General features: G+C 41.1%; 1 protein-coding gene across 6 annotated transcripts in view; it reads left to right on the top strand.

Moving 5' to 3' along the window:
* The window catches only part of cfap69 (cilia and flagella associated protein 69), a 22,649-nt gene extending 1,634 nt beyond the window's left edge, over positions 1-21,015 (top strand). The window contains exons 2-22 of one of the 6 annotated variants that reach the window (XM_026232335.1): positions 2,788-2,844; positions 4,063-4,128; positions 4,768-4,877; positions 4,966-5,042; positions 9,160-9,258; positions 9,341-9,493; positions 9,570-9,747; positions 10,556-10,679; positions 10,756-10,804; positions 10,876-10,997; positions 11,626-11,857; positions 12,492-12,656; positions 12,714-12,841; positions 12,918-13,036; positions 14,266-14,347; positions 15,391-15,583; positions 17,997-18,131; positions 19,558-19,634; positions 20,256-20,453; positions 20,526-20,612; positions 20,685-21,015. In XM_026232335.1, coding sequence (XP_026088120.1) covers positions 2,788-2,844; positions 4,063-4,128; positions 4,768-4,877; positions 4,966-5,042; positions 9,160-9,258; positions 9,341-9,493; positions 9,570-9,747; positions 10,556-10,679; positions 10,756-10,804; positions 10,876-10,997; positions 11,626-11,857; positions 12,492-12,656; positions 12,714-12,841; positions 12,918-13,036; positions 14,266-14,347; positions 15,391-15,583; positions 17,997-18,131; positions 19,558-19,634; positions 20,256-20,453; positions 20,526-20,612; positions 20,685-20,783 — 2,550 coding nt within the window. In that variant the 3' untranslated portion in view covers positions 20,784-21,015. Of the gene's footprint in view, positions 1-2,787; positions 2,857-4,062; positions 4,129-4,563; positions 4,650-4,767; positions 4,878-4,965; positions 5,043-9,159; positions 9,259-9,340; positions 9,494-9,569; positions 9,748-10,555; positions 10,680-10,755; positions 10,805-10,875; positions 10,998-11,625; positions 11,858-12,491; positions 12,657-12,713; positions 12,842-12,917; positions 13,037-14,265; positions 14,348-15,390; positions 15,584-17,996; positions 18,132-19,557; positions 19,635-20,255; positions 20,454-20,525; positions 20,613-20,684 lie in introns of those variants that run through there. The other 5 variants (XM_026232333.1, XM_026232334.1, XM_026232332.1 and 2 more) reach the window with 5 other exon arrangements.
* Positions 21,016-25,779: the final 4,764 nt, after the last annotated feature.

The following is a 25,779-nucleotide window of genomic DNA, read 5'->3' as shown; positions in this document are numbered from 1 at the left end:
TCTTCCATGTGTGTGTCTCAGTGTGTGTGTCTCAGTGTGTGTGTCTCCGTGTGTGTCTATCAGTGTGTGTGTCTCAGTGTGTGTGTGTCCCCTTGTGTGAGTCTCTGTTTGTGTGTCTCAGTGTATCTCAGTGTATATCCGTGTGTCTCCGTGTGTTTGTGTCTCCGTGTGTGTCTATCAGTGTGTGTGTGTCCCTGTGTGTGAGTCTCAGTGTGTGTGTCTCCCTTTGTGTGTCTCATTGTGTCCCCATGTGTGTGTGTGTCTCCGTGTGTTTCCCAGTGTGTGTGTCTCAGTGTGTCTCAGTGTATCTCAGTGTATCTCAATGTATCTCAGTGTATCAGAGTGTATCAGTGTGTATCAGTGTATCTCAGTATCTCAGTGTGTGTCTCAGTGTGTCTCAGTGTCTCAGTGTGTCTCAGTGTGTATCAGTGTATCTCAGTGTGTCTTAGTGTATCTCAGTATCTCAGTGTGTATCTCAGTGTGTGTCTCCGTGTGTGTGTCTCCGTGTGTGTGTCTCCGTGTGTGTGTCTCTGTGTGTGTCTCTGTGTGTGTGTCTCAGTGTGTGTGTCTCTGTGTTTGTCTCTGTGTGTGTGTCTCCGTATGTGTGTCTCAGTGTGTTTCTCCGTGTGTGTGTGTCTGTGTGTGTGTGTCTCAGTGTGTGTGTCTCTGTGTGTGTCTCCATGTGTGTGTCTCAGTGTGTGTGTGTGTGTGTGTCTGTGTGTGTCTCTGTGTGTCTTCCATGTGTGTGTCTCAGTGTGTGTGTCTCAGTGTGTGTGTCTCCGTGTGTGTCTATCAGTGTGTGTGTCTCAGTGTGTGTGTGTCCCCTTGTGTGAGTCTCTGTTTGTGTGTCTCAGTGTATCTCAGTGTATATCCGTGTGTCTCCGTGTGTTTGTGTCTCCGTGTGTGTCTATCAGTGTGTGTGTGTCCCTGTGTGTGAGTCTCAGTGTGTGTGTCTCCCTTTGTGTGTCTCATTGTGTCCCCATGTGTGTGTGTGTGTCTCCGTGTGTTTCCCAGTGTGTGTGTCTCAGTGTGTCTCAGTGTATCTCAGTGTATCTCAATGTATCTCAGTGTATCAGAGTGTATCAGTGTGTATCAGTGTATCTCAGTATCTCAGTGTGTGTCTCAGTGTATCTCAGTATCTCAGTGTGTATCTCAGTGTGTGTCTCAGTGTGTCTCAGTGTCTCAGTGTGTCTCAGTGTGTCTCAGTGTGTATCAGTGTATCTCAGTGTGTCTCAGTGTGTCTCAGTGTGTATCAGTGTATCTCAGTGTGTCTTAGTGTATCTCAGTATCTCAGTGTGTATCTCAGTGTGTGTCTCAGTGTATCTCAGTGTATCAGTGTATCAGTGTATCTCAGTGTATCAGTGTGCCTCAGTGTATCAGTGTATCTCAGTGTGTCTTAGTGTATATCAGTATCTCAGTGTGTATCTCAGTGTGTGCCTCAGTGTGTCTCAGTGTGTATCAGTGTGTCTCAGTGTGTATCAGTGTATCTCAGTGTGTCTTAGTGTATATCAGTATCTCAGTGTGTATCTCAGTGTGTGCCTCAGTGTGTCTCAGTGTGTCTCAGTGTGTATCAGTATGTCTCAGTGTGTATCAGTGTATCTCAGTGTGTCTTAGTGTGTCTCAGTATATCAGTGTGTCTCAGTGTATCTCAGTGTGTCTCAGTGTATCAGTGTGTCTCAGTGTGTCTCAGTGTGTCTCAGTGTATCTCAGTGTGTCTTAGTGTATCAGTGTGTATCAGTGTGTCTCAGTGTATCTCAGTGTGTCTCAGTGTATCAGTGTATCAGTGTGTATCAGTGTGTCTCAGTGTATCAGTGTGTATCAGTGTGTCTCAGTGTATCTCAGTGTGTCTTAGTGTGTCTCAGTATATCAGTGTGTCTCAGTGTATCTCAGTGTGTCTCAGTGTATCAGTGTGTCTCAGTGTGTCTCAGTGTGTCTCAGTGTGTCTCAGTGTATCTCAGTGTGTCTCAGTGTATCAGTGTGTCTCAGTGTGTCTCAGTGTATCTCAGTGTGTCTTAGTGTATATCAGTATCTCAGTGTGTATCTCAGTGTGTGCCTCAGTGTGTCTCAGTGTGTCTCAGTGTGTCTCAGTGTGTCTCAGTGTGTATCAGTGTATCTCAGTGTGTCTTAGTGTGTCTCAGTATATCAGTGTGTCTCAGTGTATCTCAGTGTGTCTCAGTGTATCAGTGTGTATCAGTGTGTCTCAGTGTATCTCAGTGTGTCTCAGTGTGTCTCAGTATATCAGTGTGTCTCAGTGTATCTCAGTGTGTCTCAGTGTATCAGTGTGTCTCAGTGTATCTCAGTGTGTCTTAGTGTGTCTCAGTATATCAGTGTGTCTCAGTGTATCTCAGTGTGTCTCAGTGTATCTCAGTGTGTATCAGTGTGTCTCAGTGTATCTCAGTGTGTCTTAGTGTGTCTCAGTATATCAGTGTGTCTCAGTGTATCTCAGTGTGTCTCAGTGTATCTCAGTGTGTCTTAGTGTATCTCAGTATATCAGTGTGTCTCAGTGTATCAGTGTGTATCAGTGTGTCTCAGTGTATCTCAGTGTGTCTTAGTGTGTCTCAGTATATCAGTGTGTCTCAGTGTATCTCAGTGTGTCTTAGTGTATCTCAGTATCTCAGTGTGTGTCTCAGTGTGTCTCAGTGTATCTCAGTGTGTCTTAGTGTGTCTCATTATATCAGTGTGTCTCAGTGTATCTCAGTGTATCTCTGTATATCAGTGTGTCTCCGTGTGTCTCAGTGTGTCTCAGTGTTTCTCTGCATGTCTCTCTGACTGACCACTGTTTTCCAGGCTGTGAGGGTCACCGATCTCTCTCGAGTGCTTCAGCTGCTGCAGGATCCGCTCTCAGTAAGACTCAGTGTATGGCAAGCTGGCTTAACATTTAATGCTAACGTATTAGTACTTATTCTTTAACTACTAGTATCTTCCCCATCAACTATTAGAACTTATTTATTAGCTACTAGTTCCTATTATTTAGCTACTAATGCAATTTGTTTTTTTTAGTTTTTAGCTAGGCATGCCAGTAACTTTTCCATACTAGTACTTATTCATTAGAGACTTATTATTTATTTATTATATATTTATTATATACTAGTTCTTATTTATTATATACTAGTAGTACTCATTTCAGTAGTGTCTAGTAACTATTCTATTGTTACTAGTAAAACATTTCAAATCTTTACCCTTGACTTCTATTGGATCTGTCATTCATCAACTATTCAGCTCTGAGTTGTATGGATTCCAATAATGACTAGTATTTTTTTTTATTTACTAGTAAGTATTCATTACATAAAAGTACTTATTTATTAAATACTGTTGTTTTCTTTAGATACTAGTACTTATTTCATAGGTATTTGTAGTTTGTTGAGTGCTAGTTGGACTACTTATTTTTAGACACTAGTACCTTTTGCAATTGTTACTAGTAACAAATCGTATCTTACTAGTTGCAACTGCTTTTTTTTTACTCTTGTGATGTGAATAGTGAGAATGGCCACTGTAAAGTTCAATAAAAAATCATATTGGCAAAATAAAATAAAAATCTTACTAGTAACAAATAAGTACTAGAGTCTATTTAATTAGAAAGTATATAATGAATAAATACCAGTATGTAATTAATAAATTACATGCTAGGTAAGAAGGTAAGAGTATCTGATGAGTACTAGTATATAATGATTAACCACTAGTTTCTAATGATATGTACTTGTATCTAAAAATTAAGTACTATTACCTAATGAATAACTACTAGTATATATTAAAATAGTTACTTGTCACTATCGGAATGTATTAGTAAGCACCAATATCTATTTATTTTTTAGTAGTATCTATATATCTTTTAAAATGTTACTAGTAGCTAAAACTTAAGAAGTGGCCAATGAATATGTACTAGTACTTGAAACACTAAGTTAAATGGTAAGTTAATGGATAAGATAAATGGAAAAGATACTAGTATCAAACAAGTACTGAAAATATATACTTAAGGATAAAATGTTAACTGGGCATGCCATTCCATGTTCACTTCTTCTTTCATTCAGTGCTTGGCTTATTTGAACATATCTCCATTTCCAGGCCTCCTTAAAAGAAAGGCAGATTTTCATCTTGAAGAAAGTGGTGAAACAATGCCAGCGAGGATATGTATCCTAAAAGTTTAGATGTAGATGACGCTGTCATGACAACATTAAAAATGGTGTTTCCAAAGTTGAAGAATATAAATAAGAACATATTTGAATGTCTTTTAAATATTTTTTTGCATCCTTTATTTATAAGACTAATTAACTAAATAACTATTTACAGCAAAGTCCAACTTCCATTCAGAATCATAAGATAAAACGGAAATATATATATATAGATATATATATTGCAGAAAAAGATCAATCCGATGTCCAAAACAAAACACCAGGGTACTAAGTGATCAGCTCATGATCTTCAACAATCTAATAAAATCATAAATATTATTTTCAAGCTGAGTTTTTATAGTATATATTTTATATTGTGCAAATAAACTAGAACTTGCTATGGAAGCAGGACACACATCGTTTGTAGTGACTGACTGTGAATAATCATTTCCAGTGATGTCAGTGTCCTCTAGGATCCTGAAGTCCCTACAGTCTCAGTTAACGGCAGTACTGTCAGCATTTTCCAGCTTCAGATTTAAGGTGATGTTTGGTGTGATGCACCACATGATGCTCTGAGAGGCTCAGAGGAATAATCCTGTGATGATGATGATGATGAAGGTGACATGATCAACCCTTTCCTTAAAATGTACCTGTCCAGCTTTTGAGGGACCTTGCTGACATTTTTAAGATTATGAACCTTTGTGCTGAAAGAGTGTCCGATCATCCGGAATATGCCCGAATCCTCTGTGATTTACTGCAGATATGCGGGTATGATGTCAGCCTGAAGTCTTTATAGCAGACTGTTTACAGAAGTGAATGTGAACTAATGAAATCTTCAATGCTTCATGTCTTTAAGTCTTCCCTTCCTGAAAGAAAAATCATCTGATGAGATGAAGTACGCCAGTGTGGTGACAGACTGTGTGTCTCAGATGGGTAAGCATATTAACCACATGAAAAAGACTTTGATCTGTGAATCCTGAAAAATAAAATGAAAAACTCAAAAATAACTGTTTTCAAAATTGATAATAATCAGAAATGTTTCTTGAGCAGCAAATCAGCATATTAGAATGATTTCTGAAGATCATGTGACACTGAAGACTGAAGTAATGATGCTGAAAGCTGCACATCACACAAAAAAAATAATTTTAACATATATCCACACAGAAAACAGCTGTTTGAAACTTTAATAATATTTTACAGTTTTCACTGTACTTTGACCAATAAATGAGGCCTCTGTAAGCAGAAGAGACTTCTTAGAAAAAACGTTATTGAGAAATTAGAATCTAACAAGAATCACACAGGGGGGAAAATATTTTTACTTTACAAAAGTAAGTTAATTTGGAATTAACGGTAATTTGGTGTTAAATGTGCTCAAACAGACATGCAAATTCTAATTTCTCTTTAGTGGTGAAATTTGATTGCAGCTTAAGCTAAATTGAGTGTATTTATAGATTTCTGAGTGAATTCTGGCATTTGTGTACACATGTCCTCTCTCCAGCTGGATGAGTGTATTCTCTCTATAATGAGTGTGTCACGACAGGTTTTCTTCTGTCTATAATGAGTGTGTCACGACAGGTTTTCTTCTCTCTATAATGAGTGTGTCACGACCGGTTTTCTTCTGTCTATAATGAGTGTGTCACGACAGGTTTTCTTCTCTCTATAATGAGTGTGTCACGACCGGTTTTCTTCTGTCTATAATGAGTGTGTCACGACAGGTTTTCTTCTCTCTATAATGAGTGTGTCACGACCGGTTTTCTTCTGTCTATAATGAGTGTGTCACGACAGGTTTTCTTCTCTCTATAATGAGTGTGTCACGACCGGTTTTCTTCTCTCTATAATGAGTGTGTCACGACAGGTTTTCTTCTCTCTATAATGAGTGTGTCACGACAGGTTTTCTTCTGTCTATAATGAGTGTGTCACGACAGGTTTTCTTCTGTCTATAATGAGTGTGTCACGACAGGTTTTCTTCTCTCTATAATGAGTGTGTCACGACCGGTTTTCTTCTCTCTATAATGAGTGTGTCACGACAGGTTTTCTTCTCTCTATAATGAGTGTGTCACGACAGGTTTTCTTCTGTCTATAATGAGTGTGTCACGACAGGTTTTCTTCTGTCTATAATGAGTGTGTCACGACAGGTTTTCTTCTCTCTATAATGAGTGTGTCACGACAGGTTTTCTTCTGTCTATAATGAGTGTGTCACGACCGGTTTTCTTCTGTCTATAATGAGTGTGTCACGACCGGTTTTCTTCTCTCTATAATGAGTGTGTCACGACCGGTTTTCTTCTGTCTATAATGAGTGTGTCACGACAGGTTTTCTTCTCTCTATAATGAGTGTGTCACGACAGGTTTTCTTCTCTCTATAATGAGTGTGTCACCACCGGTTTTCTTCTCTCTATAATGAGTGTGTCACGACAGGTTTTCTTCTCTCTATAATGAGTGTGTCACGACCGGTTTTCTTCTCTCTATAATGAGTGTGTCACGACCGGTTTTCTTCTGTCTATAATGAGTGTGTCACGACAGGTTTTCTTCTGTCTATAATGAGTGTGTCACGACAGGTTTTCTTCTGTCTATAATGAGTGTGTCACGACCGGTTTTCTTCTGTCTATAATGAGTGTGTCACGACCGGTTTTCTTCTCTCTATAATGAGTGTGTCACGACAGGTTTTCTTCTCTCTATAATGAGTGTGTCACGACCGGTTTTCTTCTCTCTATAATGAGTGTGTCACGACAGGTTTTCTTCTCTCTATAATGAGTGTGTCACGACCGGTTTTCTTCTCTCTATAATGAGTGTGTCACGACCGGTTTTCTTCTGTCTATAATGAGTGTGTCACGACAGGTTTTCTTCTCTCTATAATGAGTGTGTCACGACCGGTTTTCTTCTCTCTATAATGAGTGTGTCACGACCGGTTTTCTTCTCTCTATAATGAGTGTGTCACGACAGGTTTTCTTCTCTCTATAATGAGTGTGTCACGACAGGTTTTCTTCTCTCTATAATGAGTGTGTCACGACAGGTTTTCTTCTCTCTATAATGAGTGTGTCACGACAGGTTTTCTTCTCTCTATAATGAGTGTGTCACGACAGGTTTTCTTCTCTCTATAATGAGTGTGTCACGACAGGTTTTCTTCTGTCTATAATGAGTGTGTCACGACAGGTTTTCTTCTGTCTATAATGAGTGTGTCACGACAGGTTTTCTTCTCTCTATAATGAGTGTGTCACGACCGGTTTTCTTCTCTCTATAATGAGTGTGTCACGACAGGTTTTCTTCTCTCTATAATGAGTGTGTCACGACAGGTTTTCTTCTCTCTATAATGAGTGTGTCACGACAGGTTTTCTTCTCTCTATAATGAGTGTGTCACGACAGGTTTTCTTCTCTCTATAATGAGTGTGTCACGACAGGTTTTCTTCTGTCTATAATGAGTGTGTCACGACAGGTTTTCTTCTCTCTATAATGAGTGTGTCACGACAGGTTTTCTTCTCTCTATAATGAGTGTGTCACGACCGGTTTTCTTCTCTCTATAATGAGTGTGTCACGACAGGTTTTCTTCTCTCTATAATGAGTGTGTCACGACAGGTTTTCTTCTGTCTATAATGAGTGTGTCACGACAGGTTTTCTTCTCTCTATAATGAGTGTGTCACCACCGGTTTTCTTCTCTCTATAATGAGTGTGTCACGACAGGTTTTCTTCTCTCTATAATGAGTGTGTCACGAAAGGTTTTCTTCTCTCTATAATGAGTGTGTCACCACCGGTTTTCTTCTCTCTATAATGAGTGTGTCACGACAGGTTTTCTTCTGTCTATAATGAGTGTGTCACGACAGGTTTTCTTCTCTCTATAATGAGTGTGTCACGACAGGTTTTCTTCTCTCTATAATGAGTGTGTCACGACAGGTTTTCTTCTCTCTATAATGAGTGTGTCACGACAGGTTTTCTTCTCTCTATAATGAGTGTGTCACAACAGGTTTTCTTCTCTCTATAATGAGTGTGTCACGACAGGTTTTCTTCTCTTCTCTCTATAATGAGTGTGTCACTACCGGTTTTCTTCTCTTCTCTCTATAATGAGTGTGTCACGACAGGTTTTCTTCTCTTCTCTCTATAATGAGTGTGTCACGACAGGTTTTCTTCTCTTCTCTCTATAATGAGTGTGTCACGACAGGTTTTCTTCTCTTCTCTCTATAATGAGTGTGTCACTACCGGTTTTCTTCTCTTCTCTCTATAATGAGTGTGTCACGACAGGTTTTCTTCTCTTCTCTCTATAATGAGTGTGTCACGACAGGTTTTCTTCTGTCTATAATGAGTGTGTCACGACAGGTTTTCTTCTCTTCTCTCTATAATGAGTGTGTCACGACAGGTTTTCTTCTCTTCTCTCTATAATGAGTGTGTCACTACAGGTTTTCTTCTCTTCTCTCTATAATGAGTGTGTCACGACAGGTTTTCTTCTCTTCTCTCTATAATGAGTGTGTCACGACAGGTTTTCTTCTCTTCTCTCTATAATGAGTGTGTCACTACCGGTTTTCTTCTCTTCTCTCTATAATGAGTGTGTCACGACAGGTTTTCTTCTCTTCTCTCTATAATGAGTGTGTCACTACAGGTTTTCTTCTCTCTATAATGAGTGTGTCACGACCGGTTTTCTTCTCTCTATAATGAGTGTGTTATGACAGGTTTTCTTCTCTCTATAATGAGTGTGTCACGACAGGTTTTCTTCTCTCTATAATGAGTGTGTCACGACAGGTTTTCTTCTCTTCTCTCTATAATGAGTGTGTCACTACAGGTTTTCTTCTCTCTATAATGAGTGTGTCACGACCGGTTTTCTTCTCTCTATAATGAGTGTGTTATGACAGGTTTTCTTCTCTCTATAATGAGTGTGTCACGACAGGTTTTCTTCTCTCTATAATGAGTGTGTCACGACAGGTTTTCTTCTCTTCTCTCTATAATGAGTGTGTCACGACAGGTTTTCTTCTCTCTATAATGAGTGTGTTATGACAGGTTTTCTTCTCTCTATAATGAGTGTGTCACGACAGGTTTTCTTCTCTCTATAATGAGTGTGTTATGACAGGTTTTCTGATGAGGATCCCGCTGCCGGAGGTACGACGTCAGATCTGTTTGTCTGTGAGCGCCTTCTACAGCCGTGACAAACACCAACACAGCTCTGATGGTGAGAGATGTCACCGAGCTCTTCAGACGTGAATGGCTGTATTGATCCTGTGTGTGTGTGTACTGATGTGTTTGTGTTTCAGGTGTGTGTTCCACACGTGCTGACTACAGGGCTCTGATGCTGGAGCGCAGTGGTGTTTCTGAGACGCTGGTCATGTCTCTGGCTCTAACGGAGGAGCAGCTGCCGGTCAAACTCTGTCTCCTGCAGACGCTGCAGATCCTGTCCAGAACATCAGGTGACCAATCAGAGCCTCCACTTGCTCTCAGCGTGTGTCATGGCTCTGCTCTGAACCTGTCATGTGTTTCTGACAGAAGTCAACTGTAAGCTGATGCTGAGAGCTCAGGCCGCACAGAAGATCTGTTTCCACATGAGTGAAGGAGATCCGTCCGGAGAACTGCTCTTCAGATCCTCCGAGATCCTGTGGAACCTGCTGGAGAACGGCTCTCGACAGGAAGTGACCTCACAGCTCAGCAGCAGCGACTGCATCGCGTGAGTCAGATCCCACACCATCAGCTGAATTCATCATGAAGTTATGCTGATCAAGCCTCACTAGAAATGTTCATAAACCTGAACACACAGGAAATAAAAGACTGATAATACCGTTTTTTTTAAGCAACAAGACATATGTTAAAAACTTTTTCTATTCTACCTCAGTTCAGTTCATTATATTGCATTTCAGAAAAAAAATAAGCATAAAACCAAAATCACAACAGATATAACTGAAGAATTATTTACCTTTTAATCCTTTACAATTTTAATAACAACAGTTGAATTGCACTAGAAAAAAAGGGTAATAAATAAATAAATACAACAGTCATAACAAAAAAATTTCCACAACCATTTTTCTTAATTCATGCACAAATACAAAAATTTTATTTTCATCAATTTACAGAAATTATTAACTTTAGTTCTTACAAACTTACAAACAGTATTAATTCAACAAACTCTTACAAAAAACTGAATTCACTCACCGTATCACCGTTATATTACTGGACCCAATATATTCTGCATACAGCAGTGAAAATACAATATTTACTAAATAAAAACTTGAACATCAAATAATAAAAATCCTGCTCCAACATTAGGGTATAAACCACTCGCTCAATCTGAAGAACAGGAAAAATATTAAATAGACAGCTGTCACAATGCAATGATTTATTAGCAGCATTAATTAAAACTGTTAGTTCTGCGCATGACATTAATGGGAAATGTGGGCTTTCAAAATATAAAATAATGCAAAAACTTTTTTGTGTGAGCTGAACATGAGCATGACCTCTGAACTTCTTCTGTGCTGCAGATCTCTGAAGGATGCGTTTCTCCATCTGCTCCTGAAGGGTTTCCGTCATCATGAGCGTCAGCTGAGGAACGACCTGCTGGTGCTGCTGTCTCTGATCGCGGAGAATCCCGGCGCTCCTCTGATCGTGAGTCTTCATCACCATCATCCTCATGACTCTTCCTCTGCAGCTCGCAGCAGCTCTGTGTGTCTGTGTGTTTCAGGAGAGCGGCTTCCTCAAGCATCTCACGCCGTTCCTCACGTTTCCTGAGCGTAAGTGTGAGTGATTTAACAAGTGTTCATGACAGTGGCCAGAACATTCCTCACACACCTGTGTTTCTCAGTGAAGAGCCACAATCCTCTGGTGAGAAACCTGAAGCTGTCCTTCAACCAGGAGGACTTTGAGATGAAGAAGCTCCTGCTGAACATCATGGTGGTGCTGTCAAGAGATCTGTCTGCACTGCAGGTGAGACGACTCGAACACGAGAAATACTGTGTGTGTGTGTGTGTGTGTCATATCAGGACACAACTCTGTATAATGACATGGGTATGACACAGGTATTACAAGGAGAGGGTGACTTATGAGGACATAACCCATGTCCCCATTTTTCAAAACACTTATAAATCATACAGAATGAGTTTTTTTGAGAAAGTAAAAATGCACAAAGTTTCCTGTGAGGGTTAGGGTTAGGTGTAGGGTTGGTGAAGGGACATAGAATATACAGTTTGTACAGAATAAAAACCATTACACCTATGGGATGAACACACTTTACACAAAAACAAAGGTGTGTGTGTGCGAATGTGTGTGTGATTTTTATTCATATGTGTTATATGTTTACACAACGAATGTGACATATGTGAATGTATTCTCCTGGATTGAAATCAACGAAGGCATTAGGCATTTTTATTAAGTAATTAAAAAAGATATATATTTTCAAAAAATAAAAAAATGGCCAAAAAATACACTGGTAGAAAATATATCTACATGTATTCTGTATATTCTAGCAAATATACTGTATATGTTTTTGTTCATTATGAAGTGTGTTTGCGGTATGGAGAGTAATGAGCAGGTGCTGTGTGTTCTGTGTGAGCAGCTGTTCAGAGAGGGCCGTGTGATGCTGGCTCTGATGCTGCTGGTGAAGCCGAGCTCGTCTGCGGAGCGCAGCGGCAGACACAGACGCAGATGGACCTCCAGCCAGCAGGAGGAGCTACAGCTGCAGGCTCTGTCCACACTGAGCTCTCTGGCTCCTCTGATGCTGGAGGAATACATGACGTGTCAGGCCAACACCTGCCTGCTACTGCTGATCGACTGCTGCCTGCAGCACGGTACACACACACACACACGGACACACGCACACACACACGGACACACACACACACACACACACACACACACACGGACAGACACACACACACACACTCACGCTCACGGACACACACACACACACACACACACGGACACACACGGACACACACACACACACACACACACACACACACACACACGGACACACACTCACACACACACACACACACACACACACGGACACACACACACACAGACAGACACACACACACACACACACACACGGACACACACACAGACACACACACGGACACACACACAGACAGACACACACACTCACACACACACACACACACACTCACACACACACACACACACACACACACACACACACACACAGACAGACACACTCACTCGCACACACACACACACACACACACTGCAGGATCTTAATGGACCTCATTAAAGATGCAGATACTGCTCCAGATTCAGTCCAGTTTCCATCTGTGCACAAACCAACACTGGAGTCAGATAATGTGTAAACGTTAATTTCACTCGAGTAAAACTACTTGGTTTTTAATGGAGTGAAGTAATAAATGTAAAAAGTTCTGATCAGCACTAACCAGAAAGATGATCTTCATGCCTGTCTGTCAGACTCCTCCAGTGGGCGGGGTCACGGTCTCCATGGCAGCAGTGGGCGGGGCGGGAGGAGGGCTCAGCTGCGCTACTGTGTGCGTGTGCTCAGATCCGTGACGTGTGTGGAGCACGAGCCGCTGCGACAGGATCTGTGTGATCAGGGAGCCATCGGGCAGCTGTTGGGTGAGCCTCCTTCAGTGTCCTCCAGCGCCTCCTGCAGCTCAGACTGACTCACTGCAGCTCTGTGTCCAGGTGTGCTGCGCTGGTTCCTGGGGAGGCCGCAGGACGAGGACGCTGTGGCTCTGGAGATCCAGACGGACTGTCTGCTCCTGCTGTCTGTGCTGTGTGAAGGAGACGTGCACAGGAAGGTGAGACGCGTCCCCTGCTGTCCCCCAGCACCGCTGCACTCTCTCCTGATGACTGACCAGTGCTGCTTGTGTCCAGGAGCTGTTCGGCCGGGACGGGGTGGAGCTGCTGATCCAGTATCTGAGTCTGGACGCCGCGCTGGTCTTCAGTGGTCTGGGTCACAACAAACTGCTGCTGTCCTCCATCGACTGTCTTTGGTGAGACCCGCGTGTCTTTATCTGTTCACTCCAAAAACATTAGTGATATCTATAACCATATCTGTATAGCATGCTGTTTATTAGAAGCACCTCCAGCTGTGACACTTTAAATTATGGCTGAGAATATTGATGAACTGATATTAGGATTTCTGAATCGATCTGATGCATGACGAAACTTTGCAAACATTATTTGTAGCTTTATTACTTTTGATATGAAACAGAGTCTCAGCTTTCAAAGTCTGTCAGTGTGTCATTAATGTGTTACGCAGATGCTGTAGTGAAGCCATCGTCTCTTGATCTTTACTATTATAGTTACAGCAGCAAACAAACATCAGAAGAACTGAATCACACAATCCTTCCATCAGGGATTCAACCGCAGAAAGATTTGAGATCAATAATGTCACATAACATCACATTTATCACAAGAAAGACTCTCTGACCATAAACTCCATAATCACTTTATTTACTGAACCTGTTCTTCAATGTTTAATGTGTGTTCATTGTGTGTACTGGACTAGAAACATAGTTATATCATTAAAACATTAATATAATACATTTGTATTATATAAATTCAAATAATTTATAAATGTATGCATTTAGCAGACGCTTTTATCCAAAGCGACTTACATTGAATTCAGGCTAACAATTTTCTCCTAAGATGTGTTCCCTGGGACTCGAACCCCTAACCCTGCGCTTGCTAACACAAGGCTAAATAATACACATATATGTATATATATGTTACATAATACATTTTATTTTAAAAACTGCCTAATGTGGGATTTAAATGAATGAACAATAATGTTCTAGCTGGCAAGCTTTATGATATTGTTTACAGTATTAGTTAAGAAAGATTTCTTTCTTTTCCTGAACCTGATTGCTTATATATCCAAAGGAATCCATATCGAATCAAATTGAATCGAATTACATGCTTGTGAATCAAAATCAAATTGAATCAATAAATTTGCCTCATTATCCATCCCTACTTTAAATGCTCGAGCTCTTTACAGCAGGATGCTTTCTGATTGGCTGTCAATGATTTTATCGTTCATCAGCTGGAAAACAAGACGATCTGAAAGTGATTCTAGCGATATCGTTATAGTTATAGTTGTTATAGAACTGCACGATTCTTTTACCTTTAGAATATTTGAAACAATATATTTATAATTATGTGAACATGGGCCTCCCCAAGTTTCCCTCCTCTCCTCACACGTGCTCCTGGTCTCTCTCAGGTCCTGTGTGGTGGGGTGTTTGGGGGCGGAGGATGTGTTCGTGGAGCGCCGCGGCGTGGATCTGATGCTGCAGCTGCTTCAGGTGAGAACAGATCGGCCGGGGCACAGTTCAGAACAAACCAACTAACAAATACTAATAATACACTTTCAGTTATTTTACTTTTTCTCAGTTTCAGAATGTGTACACATGCTGATCATTTACTTTAATCAATAGACAAAGACATTTCTCCACATTTCCTAACTGCTGCTTACTGCTGCTTTTTAGTGTAGTCATGTAGACTGTAGTCTGTAGTCATCATCATCCAGTTCAGCTCTCTTCAATCAGTCAAGTGTCTTCAACTAAACACGACAAAGAAACCAAAACTCCATCGTTGATAGAAAATGGAGAAAAACCCTTGGGAGAAACTAGGCTCAGTGGGGGGTCAGTTCTCCTGTGACCAGACCAAACCAGCATGTGTGGAACTCACCAGATAAACTGACCTCGCCGATGACTGGCCTTAACTTAACTCTGTGTTTGCATTACCCTTTAAATTGTAAAAAAAAAAAACTGAAATAACGAATTGAAAATATGCCCAATGGAAAGCTGTTTTCATCACCCTGTTTAAATGTGCATTTTGAAGGTTTTTAAGGTCGCTTGAGGATGGTTTTGAGGTGGAATTTGTGCATATTTGCAAATGTTTTATGTGATATTCCAATTTTTGTTCACGAGTTAGCAACCTTCTGAACTTATACTTACTATAAAGGTGGTTTTCAGACAATTTAAAAAAGAAGGATTTCACAAAACTGCAATGGAAATTTTTTTATTTTTTATTTTCGCATTTACAGGTCACCTGCTGTGCATAAAAAAGTCACACGATCATTCTTTAATGTACTGTAACCTGAACACCTCATCCGTGGCCCCTCTCGTTCCTTGACATTAATAGATAACCCTAACAGACACCAGAGCTGATCTACCAGTCATTTCACAGTCGGTTTTTATCATTTATAGAATAAAATAGGATAAGTAAATAGAAACTAACAACATAAAAAAAATGTATACACAACATACAGAATAGACACTAGATGTTATTTGTGCATACAGGTGCAAGAAAGTGCTGAGTGTGTCATTGTCTGGTGTGTTTGCAGCGGAGCCCCAGACACATGCTGTCTCCGCTCGTGTCCACGCTGCTGGAGCTGTGTGAGAATCCCCAGGCCGTCACACACCTGCTGCACTGGAGCGGAGAGAGAGACACCAGCGCATCACAGCTGCTGCTGCACATCTGGAGGAGAGAGGAGGAGACCACGGCCGTCTCACGAGACCCACACGGCATGATCACAGGTGCCTACACCACTCTGATCATACACTTACATTACATTTACATTTAATCATTTAGCAGACACTTATATCCAAAGCCACTTACAAATGAGAACAATAGAAGCAATCAGACCAACAAGAGAACAACAACAGTATACAAGTGCCATGACAAGTCTCAGTTAGTCTAGAGCAGAACACGGAGCTGTGTGTGTGTGTGTGTGTGTGTGTGTGTGTTTTAAGAATAGGATAACATAGAAAAGAAAAGCTAAGTGCTAGTATTAGTTGGTCAAGTGCTGGTGAAAAAGATGTGTCTTTTAGATGTTTTTTGAAAACGATTAAATACTCCAATTGAGATTGGGAGGTCATTCCACCAGCTGGGCACAGTCCAGGAAAAGGTCAGTGAGAGTGATTTTGAGCATCTTTGGGATGGAACCACAAGGCGTCGTTCACTTAAGATTTAACTAGTGAGTTTAGGTAAGTTGGTGCCGTGCCAGTGGTCGTCTTGTAGGCAAGCATCAGTACCTTGAATTTGATGCGAGCGGCTACTGGTAGCCAGTGTAACCTGATGAGGAGAAACGTGAGCTTTTTTTGGCTCATTGAAGACAACCCTCACTGCTGCATTCTGGATCAGTTGCAGAGGCTTGACAGTACATGCAGGAAGAGCCAGGAGAGCATTACAATAGTCCAGTCTGGAGAGAACAAGAGCTTGGACAAGAAGTTGGGTGGCTTGCTCTGACAGGAAGGGTCTAATCTTCCTAATGTTGTATAAGGCAAACCTGCAGGACCGGGTCGTTGTAGCAATGTGGTCTGTGAAGCTTAACTGATGATCCATCACAACTCCTAGGTTTCTGGCTGTCCTCGAAGGAGTTATGGTTGATGAACCCAGCTGTATAGAGAAGTTATGATGAAGCAATGGGTTAGCTGGAGTCACCAGGAGTTCTGTATTCGTGAGGTTAAGCTGAAGGTGATGGTCATTCATCCAGCTAGAAATGTCACTCAGACAGGCTGAAATGCGAGCAGCTACCGTCGGGTCATCTGGCTGGAATGAGAAGTAGAGTTGGGTGTCATCAGCGAAGCAGTGATAAGAAAAGCCATGCTTCTGAATGACAGATCCTACTGACGTCATGTAGATGGAGAAGAGAAGTGGTCCAAGTACTGAGCCTTGAGGAACCCCAGTAGCAAGGTGGTGTGACTTTGAAACATCACCCCTCCAAGACACACTGAAGGATCTGTCAGAGAGGTAGGACTTAACCCACAGGAGAGCAGTTCCAGAGATGCCCATCTTTCTGAGGGTGGACAGGAGAATCTGGTGATTAACGGTGTCAAAAGCAGCAGACAGGTCCAGTAAGATGAGTACCGAGGATTTTGAAGCTGCTCTTGCTAGTCGCAGTGCTTCAGTAACCGAGAGCAGAGCAGTCTCAGTTGAGTGGCCACTTCTGAAGACAGATTGGTTGCTGTCCAGGAGGTTGTTCTTTACAAGGAACATAGAAAGCTGGTTGAACACAGCTCACTCAAGTGTCTTTGCAATGAATGGAAGAAGGGATACCGGTCTGTAGTTTTCAAGAAGCGCTGGATTTAGAGATGGTTTCTTGAGCAGTGGGTTTACCCGAGCCTGCTTGAATGCTGAGGGAAATGTTCCAGAGTGAAGACAGTAGTAGGATGATTGGATTGGATAAGTTTGGAAACCTCCATCTCTGAGAGTGGAGAGAAGGAGGAGAGAAAGGGTTTATTAGTCGATGTAAAGTTGTCCTCAGTCTGCGGTGTGGAGAATTGGTCACTGATGGATCTTGTCTTATTTGTAAAGAAAACTGCAAAGTCGTCCGCTGTAAGAGTCGATGGAGGAGGAGGTGGAGGCGGATTAAGAAGAGAACAGAAGAGAAAGTTTTGAAAAGCGTGTGAGGTCTGTAGAGTTTTTTTGATTATGCCATTTCCTCTCTTCAGCTCTGAGTTTAGAGCGATGTTCACAAAGAACCTCGGACAGCCAGGGGGCAGATTTGCCTGATTTGTGAGTCGCTGTAGTCGACGCCCGCTTGAGATCAAATGAGGCGAGGAGAGTGTTGAAGTCAGCAGCTTGGGGTTTATCTAAGTAAATGTTGAAGTCACCAAGCAGTACCAGAGGAGGACCATCTTCAGGAAAGTTTGATAGCAGCACATCCAACTCCTCCTAGAAGTTTCCCAATTGACCTGGGGACTATTAATGACTACAAAGTGGATTTTAACAGGGTGGGTTACAGTAATTGCATACACTGTGCTCTCAAACTAAACACTGTTTCACTGAATGGCATGTGACCATTATGAAGGTGTTCAGAGAATGTGGTTAAAGTGAGCATGAATTCAACAAGGAGCTTGGTAATGCATTTGTTTTCTTCAAGCAGAAACTGTTTCTCTCTACAGCGAAGTGACCAGATGCTCTGTTAAGACTCTCTCTCTCTAACAGACGTGAAGCGACCGATTGTCTCTCGGCATCAGGAGTCTTCATCATCATCATCGTCGTCACCTGATGTCAGTGCTGCTGTCAGAGAGGTGTCAGAAAATCTGCGTGCAAACATCTACTGCATCTTCTGCAAACTGGGTATGAGAGAGAACAGTGTGTGTGTGTGTGTGTGTTTGTGTGTGACAGTCATATTTTATTTATATAGCCCTTTTCCTAACAGATCAATGCAGTTCAGAGTGCTCTACAGTAACTGACACATACAATGAAATCAGATGCAAAAGTAGTACACAACAGTAACATAGAAAAGTTTCAAAGTATAAAGTGCTGCAGATGATGTTGTTAAATGCTTTTGTTTGTTTTATTTGTATGTAGTTAATACTGCTCCGAGTGCAAGAAAAATCAAACATATCATCTGCTCGTAGATTTGAAAAGATGAGCCTGTAGTTCAGTGCAGATTACAGGTTGTTCTCAAAAACATTTTGTAGTTTAAATGGGGTGGTTGATTGTGATTTCACTTTTCTAACATTAGTGTGTTATGTTGCTGTGTGAGCATAAACAAAAATGGCTGGTAGGGACTACAATGAGTTAGTTCTCGGGTTCATGACATCACAAACCCATTTAAACCCCGCCCCTGGGAAAAGGCAGTGAAGGGGGCGGGGCCATGCTGCACTGCTTTAGAGAAGAAGAAGATAAAACTAGAGGTGCATGTAAAAATATATTCATATATGAATCGCGATTCTGTCTTTTAACGATTCTAATGGATTCACAAGTTTCAGTAGGGTTCCCAGGGGTCCTTGAAATCTTTGAAAGTTTGTAAATCTGAAGTTAAAAATTTAAAGGCCCTAGAAAGTTTTGGAAAATAAGCATACATAGACGTGATTATTGATCATAAGCACAACATCCAGCTAGGCAAGAAAATATCCAGTCTACCTGAGGGAAGAAGTCTTTCAGTATTGAAAGTTAAAGTTGTTAAATAGAGAAACAAAATTACACTTTTTTTTTTAAATCTGAACTAAACCTGGACATCATTAATATTGAAGAATAAATTCAAGCACCAAAAGCAGCCCACATACTCCAAGTTCTCTTTAATTGAAAAATATTAATTTTGATGAATTCATAGTCTATATGGTTGCAATAACATTTTAGTTCAAAATTGTAAATGTCATTGTGTAAAAAAGTGCTTTATTGATTGAAGTTTCATAGACGTTCAGTTGTTATCCTTTTAAATGTTATTTCAAATTGTATATTATTTCACAGCATATTCAGTACATATTAACACAGTAATTACACAGTATATAGTTACTACACCACTGCAGTGACAACTCTAAAGTGGTGAAATGTATGCTTTGTGTTTAACATGTGTGACTTTTTTTGTATGACAAATATTTTGTATAATCGTACATGGGTTAAGCAAAACAAATGTGATTATTTCTGAGAACCTTTTATACACTTCACCCCATAAATCAAGCCTAGAAATAAACTAGTGAACCACCTCTTTAAATCACCGACTGAAAGATTAGCTGTGTTCTAAAGTAACATCTGTGCTTCTGATGATCATCTGCAGGATTTGAGGGTCTGTCGGGTTTGAGCGCTGAAGATCACATCACACTCAGCATCATCCACCGATACCTGGACTTCAAGGTGTGTGTGTGTCTGTATGTGAGTGTGCATGTGTGTACGCGCGTGTGTGTGTGCATGTGTGTGCGTGTGTGTGTGCATGTGTGCGTGTGTGTGTGTGTGTGTGTGTGTGCGTGTGTTTGTGTGTTTGTGTGTGTGTGCATGTGCGTGTGTGTGTGTGTGTGTGCATGTGTGTGCATGTGCGTGTGTGTGTGTGTGTGTGCATGTGTGTGCATGTGCGTGTGTGTGTGTGCATGTGTGCGTGCGTGTGTGTGCTTGTGTGTGTGCATGTGCATGCGTGTGTGTGCATGTGCGTGTGTGTGTGTGTTTGTGTGTGTGTGTGTGCATGTGCGTGTGTGTGTGTGCATGTGTGCGTGCGTGTGTGTGCTTGTGTGTGTGCATGTGCGTGCGTGTGTGTGTGCATGTGTGTGTGTGTGTGCATGTGTGTGCGTGTGCGTGTGTGTGTGCATGTGCGTGCGTGTGTGTGCATGTGTGCGTGCGTGTGTGTGCTTGTGTGTGTGCATGTGCGTGCGTGTGTGTGTGCATGTGCGTGTGTGTGTGCATGTGCGTGTGTGTGTGCATGTGTGTGTGTGTGCATGTGCGTGTGCGTGTGTGATCTCTCAGCATTAATAATGTGGTTCACAGGTGGGTGAGGTTGTACACGAGGTCTTGTCTGAGCTGTTGGATGAGGGAGTGTCGCCCGTTGTGTCTGATGAAGCAGCGCTGAAGAGTGTCCTGCAGGTCACTGAAGCCACAGCTGAGAGCGTGCGCTTGCTGCAGCAAAGCATTCTGGGCCGTCAGCAGCAGGAGGAGCTGCAGGAGGAGCAGCTGCTGTATAAAGAGGTAAAATCATCGCCGTATGTCTTGCACCAGCTGAGCGGCTGACAGCGTTTGATTGGTTTGACTGTGTTCCAGATCCTCTTCACTCAGAAGCAGAGAGAGATCGCAGCAGAGGCCTGGAGGAGTTACGTGGCCAGAACCTCAAACTACAGCATCCTGAAGGTCTGAAGCCTGACCGCTTTCATCTGCTTCTTCATCTGAGTGTCTCTGCATTGATTATCTTGTGTTTGGCAGGAGTTCAAGCGTCTTCAGGAAGAGCAGAGCACCAGTGAAGCCTATGCTCCATCAGACACAGAGACGCCAGAGCCTCCGAACACACTCTCAGATCAATAAACCAGCACCAGTCACTATATACAGAGAACATGTAGCCCACCAAGTTCATTTATTATGGCATACTCAGCATTAGCATGCTAGCGGTCACTGCTGGACCATCATGGACCAGTGAGCTGCTTCCAACATGGCAGAAAGGATAAGCACAGCCAAATTTAAAGGGTGAATGTAATCCATGATGATTGTGTAAATGAGTATTTAAATAATGAATAATAAAATAAGAAAGCAGAGCCAGAACACACTTGTGTGTTCATTGAAGGTCACATTTATTACTACAGCACTTTATAAATAACAGCGTTAATGTTGTACAATTCATCAGATATGAAACAAACTCAGTTTCCGCTGTAAAGCAGCTCTACAGAAGACAGTAAAGTAATTAATCAATTCAGTTCATCAGAATCAGAAAGAGCTTTATTGCTAAGTATGCTTGCACATACAAGGAATTTGTTTTAGTGACATAAGCTCCCAGTACAGAGACAACAACACACAGACAGGAAAAAAATTGGCAAATAAATAAGAGTATAAACAATTGTGCTATAAATGATAATGGAATAGGATTGAGTGAGATGCAGGGATGTACTAGGATGGAGGGGCAACAAATAAATATAAGGATATTGCACATTTTTATTGCATAAGCATAAGTGGGGAAAATTTAACTGTTCATGAGGTAGATTGCCTGGGGGAAGAAACTGTTCTTGTGCCTTGCTGTTCTGGTGTTTGCCGGCCAGATGGCAAAAGTTCAAAGATGGGGTGACTTGGATGTGAGGGATCCAGAGTGATTGTCTGAGCCCTTTTCCTCACTCTGGATGTATACAGTTCTTGAAGGGTGGGCAGGGGAGCACCAATAATCCTTTCAGCAGTCCGAACAGTTCTCTGTAGTCTTCTGATGTCTGATTTTGTTGCTGAACCAAACCAGACAGTTATTGAAGTACACAGGACAGAATCAATGACGGCTGAGTAGAACTGTTTCAGCAGCTCCTGTGGCAGGTTAAACTTCCTCAGCTGGTGAAGGAAGTACAACCTTTGCTGGGCCTTTTTAACAATGGAGTCAATGTGAATGTCCCACTGGAACCTGAATGACTCCACTGCAGTCACAGTGCTGTTCATGATGGTGAGTGGGGGGAGTGCAGGGGGGGTTTCTCCTAAAGTCCATGATCATCTCCACTGCTTGACAGAAGGGTCTTTAGAGGTGCAGTCGTTGGTGTACACGGAGAAGAGCAGCGGGGAGAGAACAGAGCCCTGAGGGGCACCAGTGTTGGTGGAGCAGCTGTTTGATGTGTATTTCCCCAGTCTCACTAACTGTTGCCTATCTGTCAGAAAGCTGGTGATCCACTGACAGATAGAGCTAGGAACAGAGAGCTGGGTCAGTTTGGTCTGGAGGACTGTTGGGATGATGGTGTTGAAAGCCGAACTAAAGTCCACAAACAGGATCGTCACATAAGTCCCTGTTTTGTCCAGATGTTGCAGGATGAAGTGCAATCCTATGTTGATTGCATCATCCACAGACCTGTTTCCTCGGAAAGCAAACTGCAGCGTGTCCAGTAAGGGTCCAGTGATGTCCTTCAGATAAGCCAGAACCAGTTTTTCAAACGACTTCAAATATCATCTCTCCAGATTCAGTTTCTCGAGCTGCTGTGTGACTGTTCTATAGCTTTATCTTTAATGTTACTATTTAAAATAATTCATCAAATGAAAAAAATATTGCATTGAGAAGCAGGACTGCTGTGATTACAGTAAATCTTTCTCTGATAGCAGATGGAGAGGAGGTTTTCTAAAGATTATCTGAATGTGACCCTGACAGAGAGAGACTGCGCCACCTGGCGGTGATTCAGAGAATCTCTCAGTACTGCTGAAGGAAAGATTATGTGCCTTCAAAAAAACAAAAAAGGCTAACTTTGGCATTTATTATACATTATATATATATATAATTTTTTTTTTTACACACAAAACACACATCAGAGAGACAATGAACAGAAATAATGGGGTCCAAAAGAATGAGACCATCAATGTAAATGATTCTGTTCTATATATAATATATATATATATATATATATATATATATATATATATATATAGAATTACTACTAAATTGACAAGATCACGTGTTCATGTGTCTGCAGGGGGTGTAAAATTGAGTGGCTACAGGTAGCTCTTCTCTTTTAAAGTGTATTTGTGTATTTGCCGGTTGGCAACAGATCCACAACGGGGCGTCCAGTAAAAGATTTGTACGGGATTAACCCATTTATTGTCACCACAGAATTTGCATGAGTGTGTGTGGTTTTCTACAAATAAAGATAAAAAGAAAGTATATATATATATATATATATATATATATATATATATATATATATATATATATATATATATATATATAAATACAAATAACAACAGTGGTCACAATAAGTATAATAACAACACAGTATCTACACAGAGAATATATTAAATACAGTGATTTAACAGTCAAATAAGAATATGTGCAATTATATGGGAAGATGCGCTGTTAGAAAATGACTAATAATGCACAGTTGAAATCTGACACCTCTCAGCGCTGAGGACAGAGATCTGTCTAGAACATTAGTGCGCATGCGCCAAAAGAGTGCTTTAACTCTTAGAAATGAGCGATACATATTAAATAAATATGAAATAAACCATATAATGATTAAATAGCACACAGATTATGTCCTTAAAACATAGCGGTAATATATGTGAGATAACTAGTAGGAATGTAAATACACATGAACATCAGCGAGTTCGTCTTTGTCAATCGCATGCATTAATCTATAAACACTCAAAGCAGTTCAACGTCCACAAACAATATAGAAAGCAACGGATGAGCAGACTGTTACTCACTTTTTAGGCACGCACACAACTTTGGCAAATATAAATCGCTACAGTACAGCTCGCATCTGTCCGCTTTCCCTATCGTGGGCGGGACCACTGACCTTTCGCATCCTGCATGTAGTCCTGATTGGCTCACAGGATGGATGCTGCGTTGAGTGTAGTGTATTGCAGGGGAAACTTAGCCAAATGAATATAACCTATGTGTGGAGCTGTAACAAGGGAAGGTTAGGGCGAAACCAAGGGCCTGACGAGGAAGAGGGGCCCGGAACACAATCGCAGAGAACCAGTGATGCGCGGGACAATGTATTAATAACCCGCACCCGACCGACGTTTTCAACTAACCCGCCCGCAACTCGGACCGCAAAAAAATAAAAATAAAATATTGTACCCGACCCGCTTCCTGACCCGCATTTTTAAAAAGCAGTAAATGCTCATTGTAGCGTCATTGGCCCATAGGAATGTAGGCAAAAGTAGCTAACTAGGCAAAAAATAACAAAATTATAATTTTGTCAAGAATTATAAAAAATTGTCAGTAAGCTCATAATTTGTACTAATAATAATGTAATAATGTCTATTTGTATGTTTCTGCAAGGTTAGCAGACATTGAGGCTCGGGTTTGTGGACAGGGCATTTCTGAATATACCGATCCGCTCGCTCATTCCGTGGGGTCTCGCTCGAACCAGAACGGCCTGATGGTTCGAAAATATGCAAGGAGTCATTTTATTGTTTAGTAATAAACTGGTGTTTTCTGTGTTGCTGCAAAGATGAAGTTGACGATGCGGACTCGCCATCCCAGAGAGAAATGCATAGTTCATATGGATTACATCATCAGAGAGTAGTCCATTTATTTTGGTTTGAATATTTTCGTTTAAAAGAAGACATTTCAAGCTGTCTGTAATATATACCCTTTCTCAAATCGGAGGCACACGCTGAATTTAGTTCACATACAATGCAAGTGATCGTGCAGGCGCCTCATTACATTTTCTGCTAGGCTATAGATTTGCTTCTTATTTATTAAATACGGGCAAATGATTGATAAAACATTGATCAAAATTAAGATACAATTTATACAAAACGAAAATCTTTTAAAAAGAGTTTTCTATAAATCAAAACTTAATGAAATCGTCAAAATCATGTTTTACCAAAAGCAGCGCTGTTGCTCCCCATGCAGTCTTCTTTGCCGCCTCCATCTCTACGTGCAGACTGAGCTCGTGCGTCATCCTTATGCCAGTTATTCAGACAATAAAGTGTAGGCCTATGCATTTCAGAAATGTGTTTAGTACTATATAAATGACAAAGGTTTAATTGCCATTTTTATTTCAAAGGACCCGACCGAGCGTGACCCGAATATCATTACAAATATTTTTGGATGACTTGTAACCGTGGGCAACCGCTCATTTTGGATCAACCGGCGCTTCACTGCAGAGACCCGAGTCAATATGGTGTTCAGGGGGCCCAGAAACCATAGTAGCGCCCCTGTGTTTCTGTAAAATGGTTAAAGACAAACCATGTGCAAATTCATCAAACAACAGGATAGCTGAGCATCTTCTGTCTAAAGGCAGTTCATAGAATAGTTTCTAAACACATTAGAAATGTTAGAAATGTCTAATTTTTAATTCTAAATTTGTAGCAGAGATGTGAAGTCGGACACTTAATTATTTTCTCATCTTTCTTTTAAAGTTAAAAATGGTCCTTATCAACCTTGATTGACATGGCAATAAAAATCTATCACTTTAAAATTGAACTTTTGCGCGGGATCTGGCAACCCTGGGGGCGGGGCTTCACATATCATTATCATTATCAGGCCTGTTAGAACAGAAAAGATCTGCAGAGAGTTGCTTAAGTTTAAAAATGCGAACAAACAGGTCACAAATGAAAGGGGAAAAGATGAGGTACAAAGAAATCGATGAATGAGTCTGACCACGAGGCTGGTTTATATCTGAGTGCTGGAAAAACTTACAAGTGAACGACACGCTACAGTGTGTGTGTGTGTGTGTGTACAGGTTTTTCTACACTGGTGGGGACTTAAACCTGAATACACACACACACTCATGGGCTCTTGAGTATCTGTGGGGTCCTTTTTTTGAGAATGTTAAAATGCAGAAGATTTTCTGCAAGGTGTAGGGCTATGTAAAATACAGTTTGTACAGAATAAAAA

This window comes from Carassius auratus, chromosome 44 (genome assembly GCF_003368295.1).
Source record: "Carassius auratus strain Wakin chromosome 44, ASM336829v1, whole genome shotgun sequence".
NCBI lineage: Eukaryota > Metazoa > Chordata > Actinopteri > Cypriniformes > Cyprinidae > Carassius > Carassius auratus.
The sequence above is the reverse complement of the archived record's forward strand: the minus strand, read 5'-3'. Positions and strand labels throughout refer to the sequence as shown.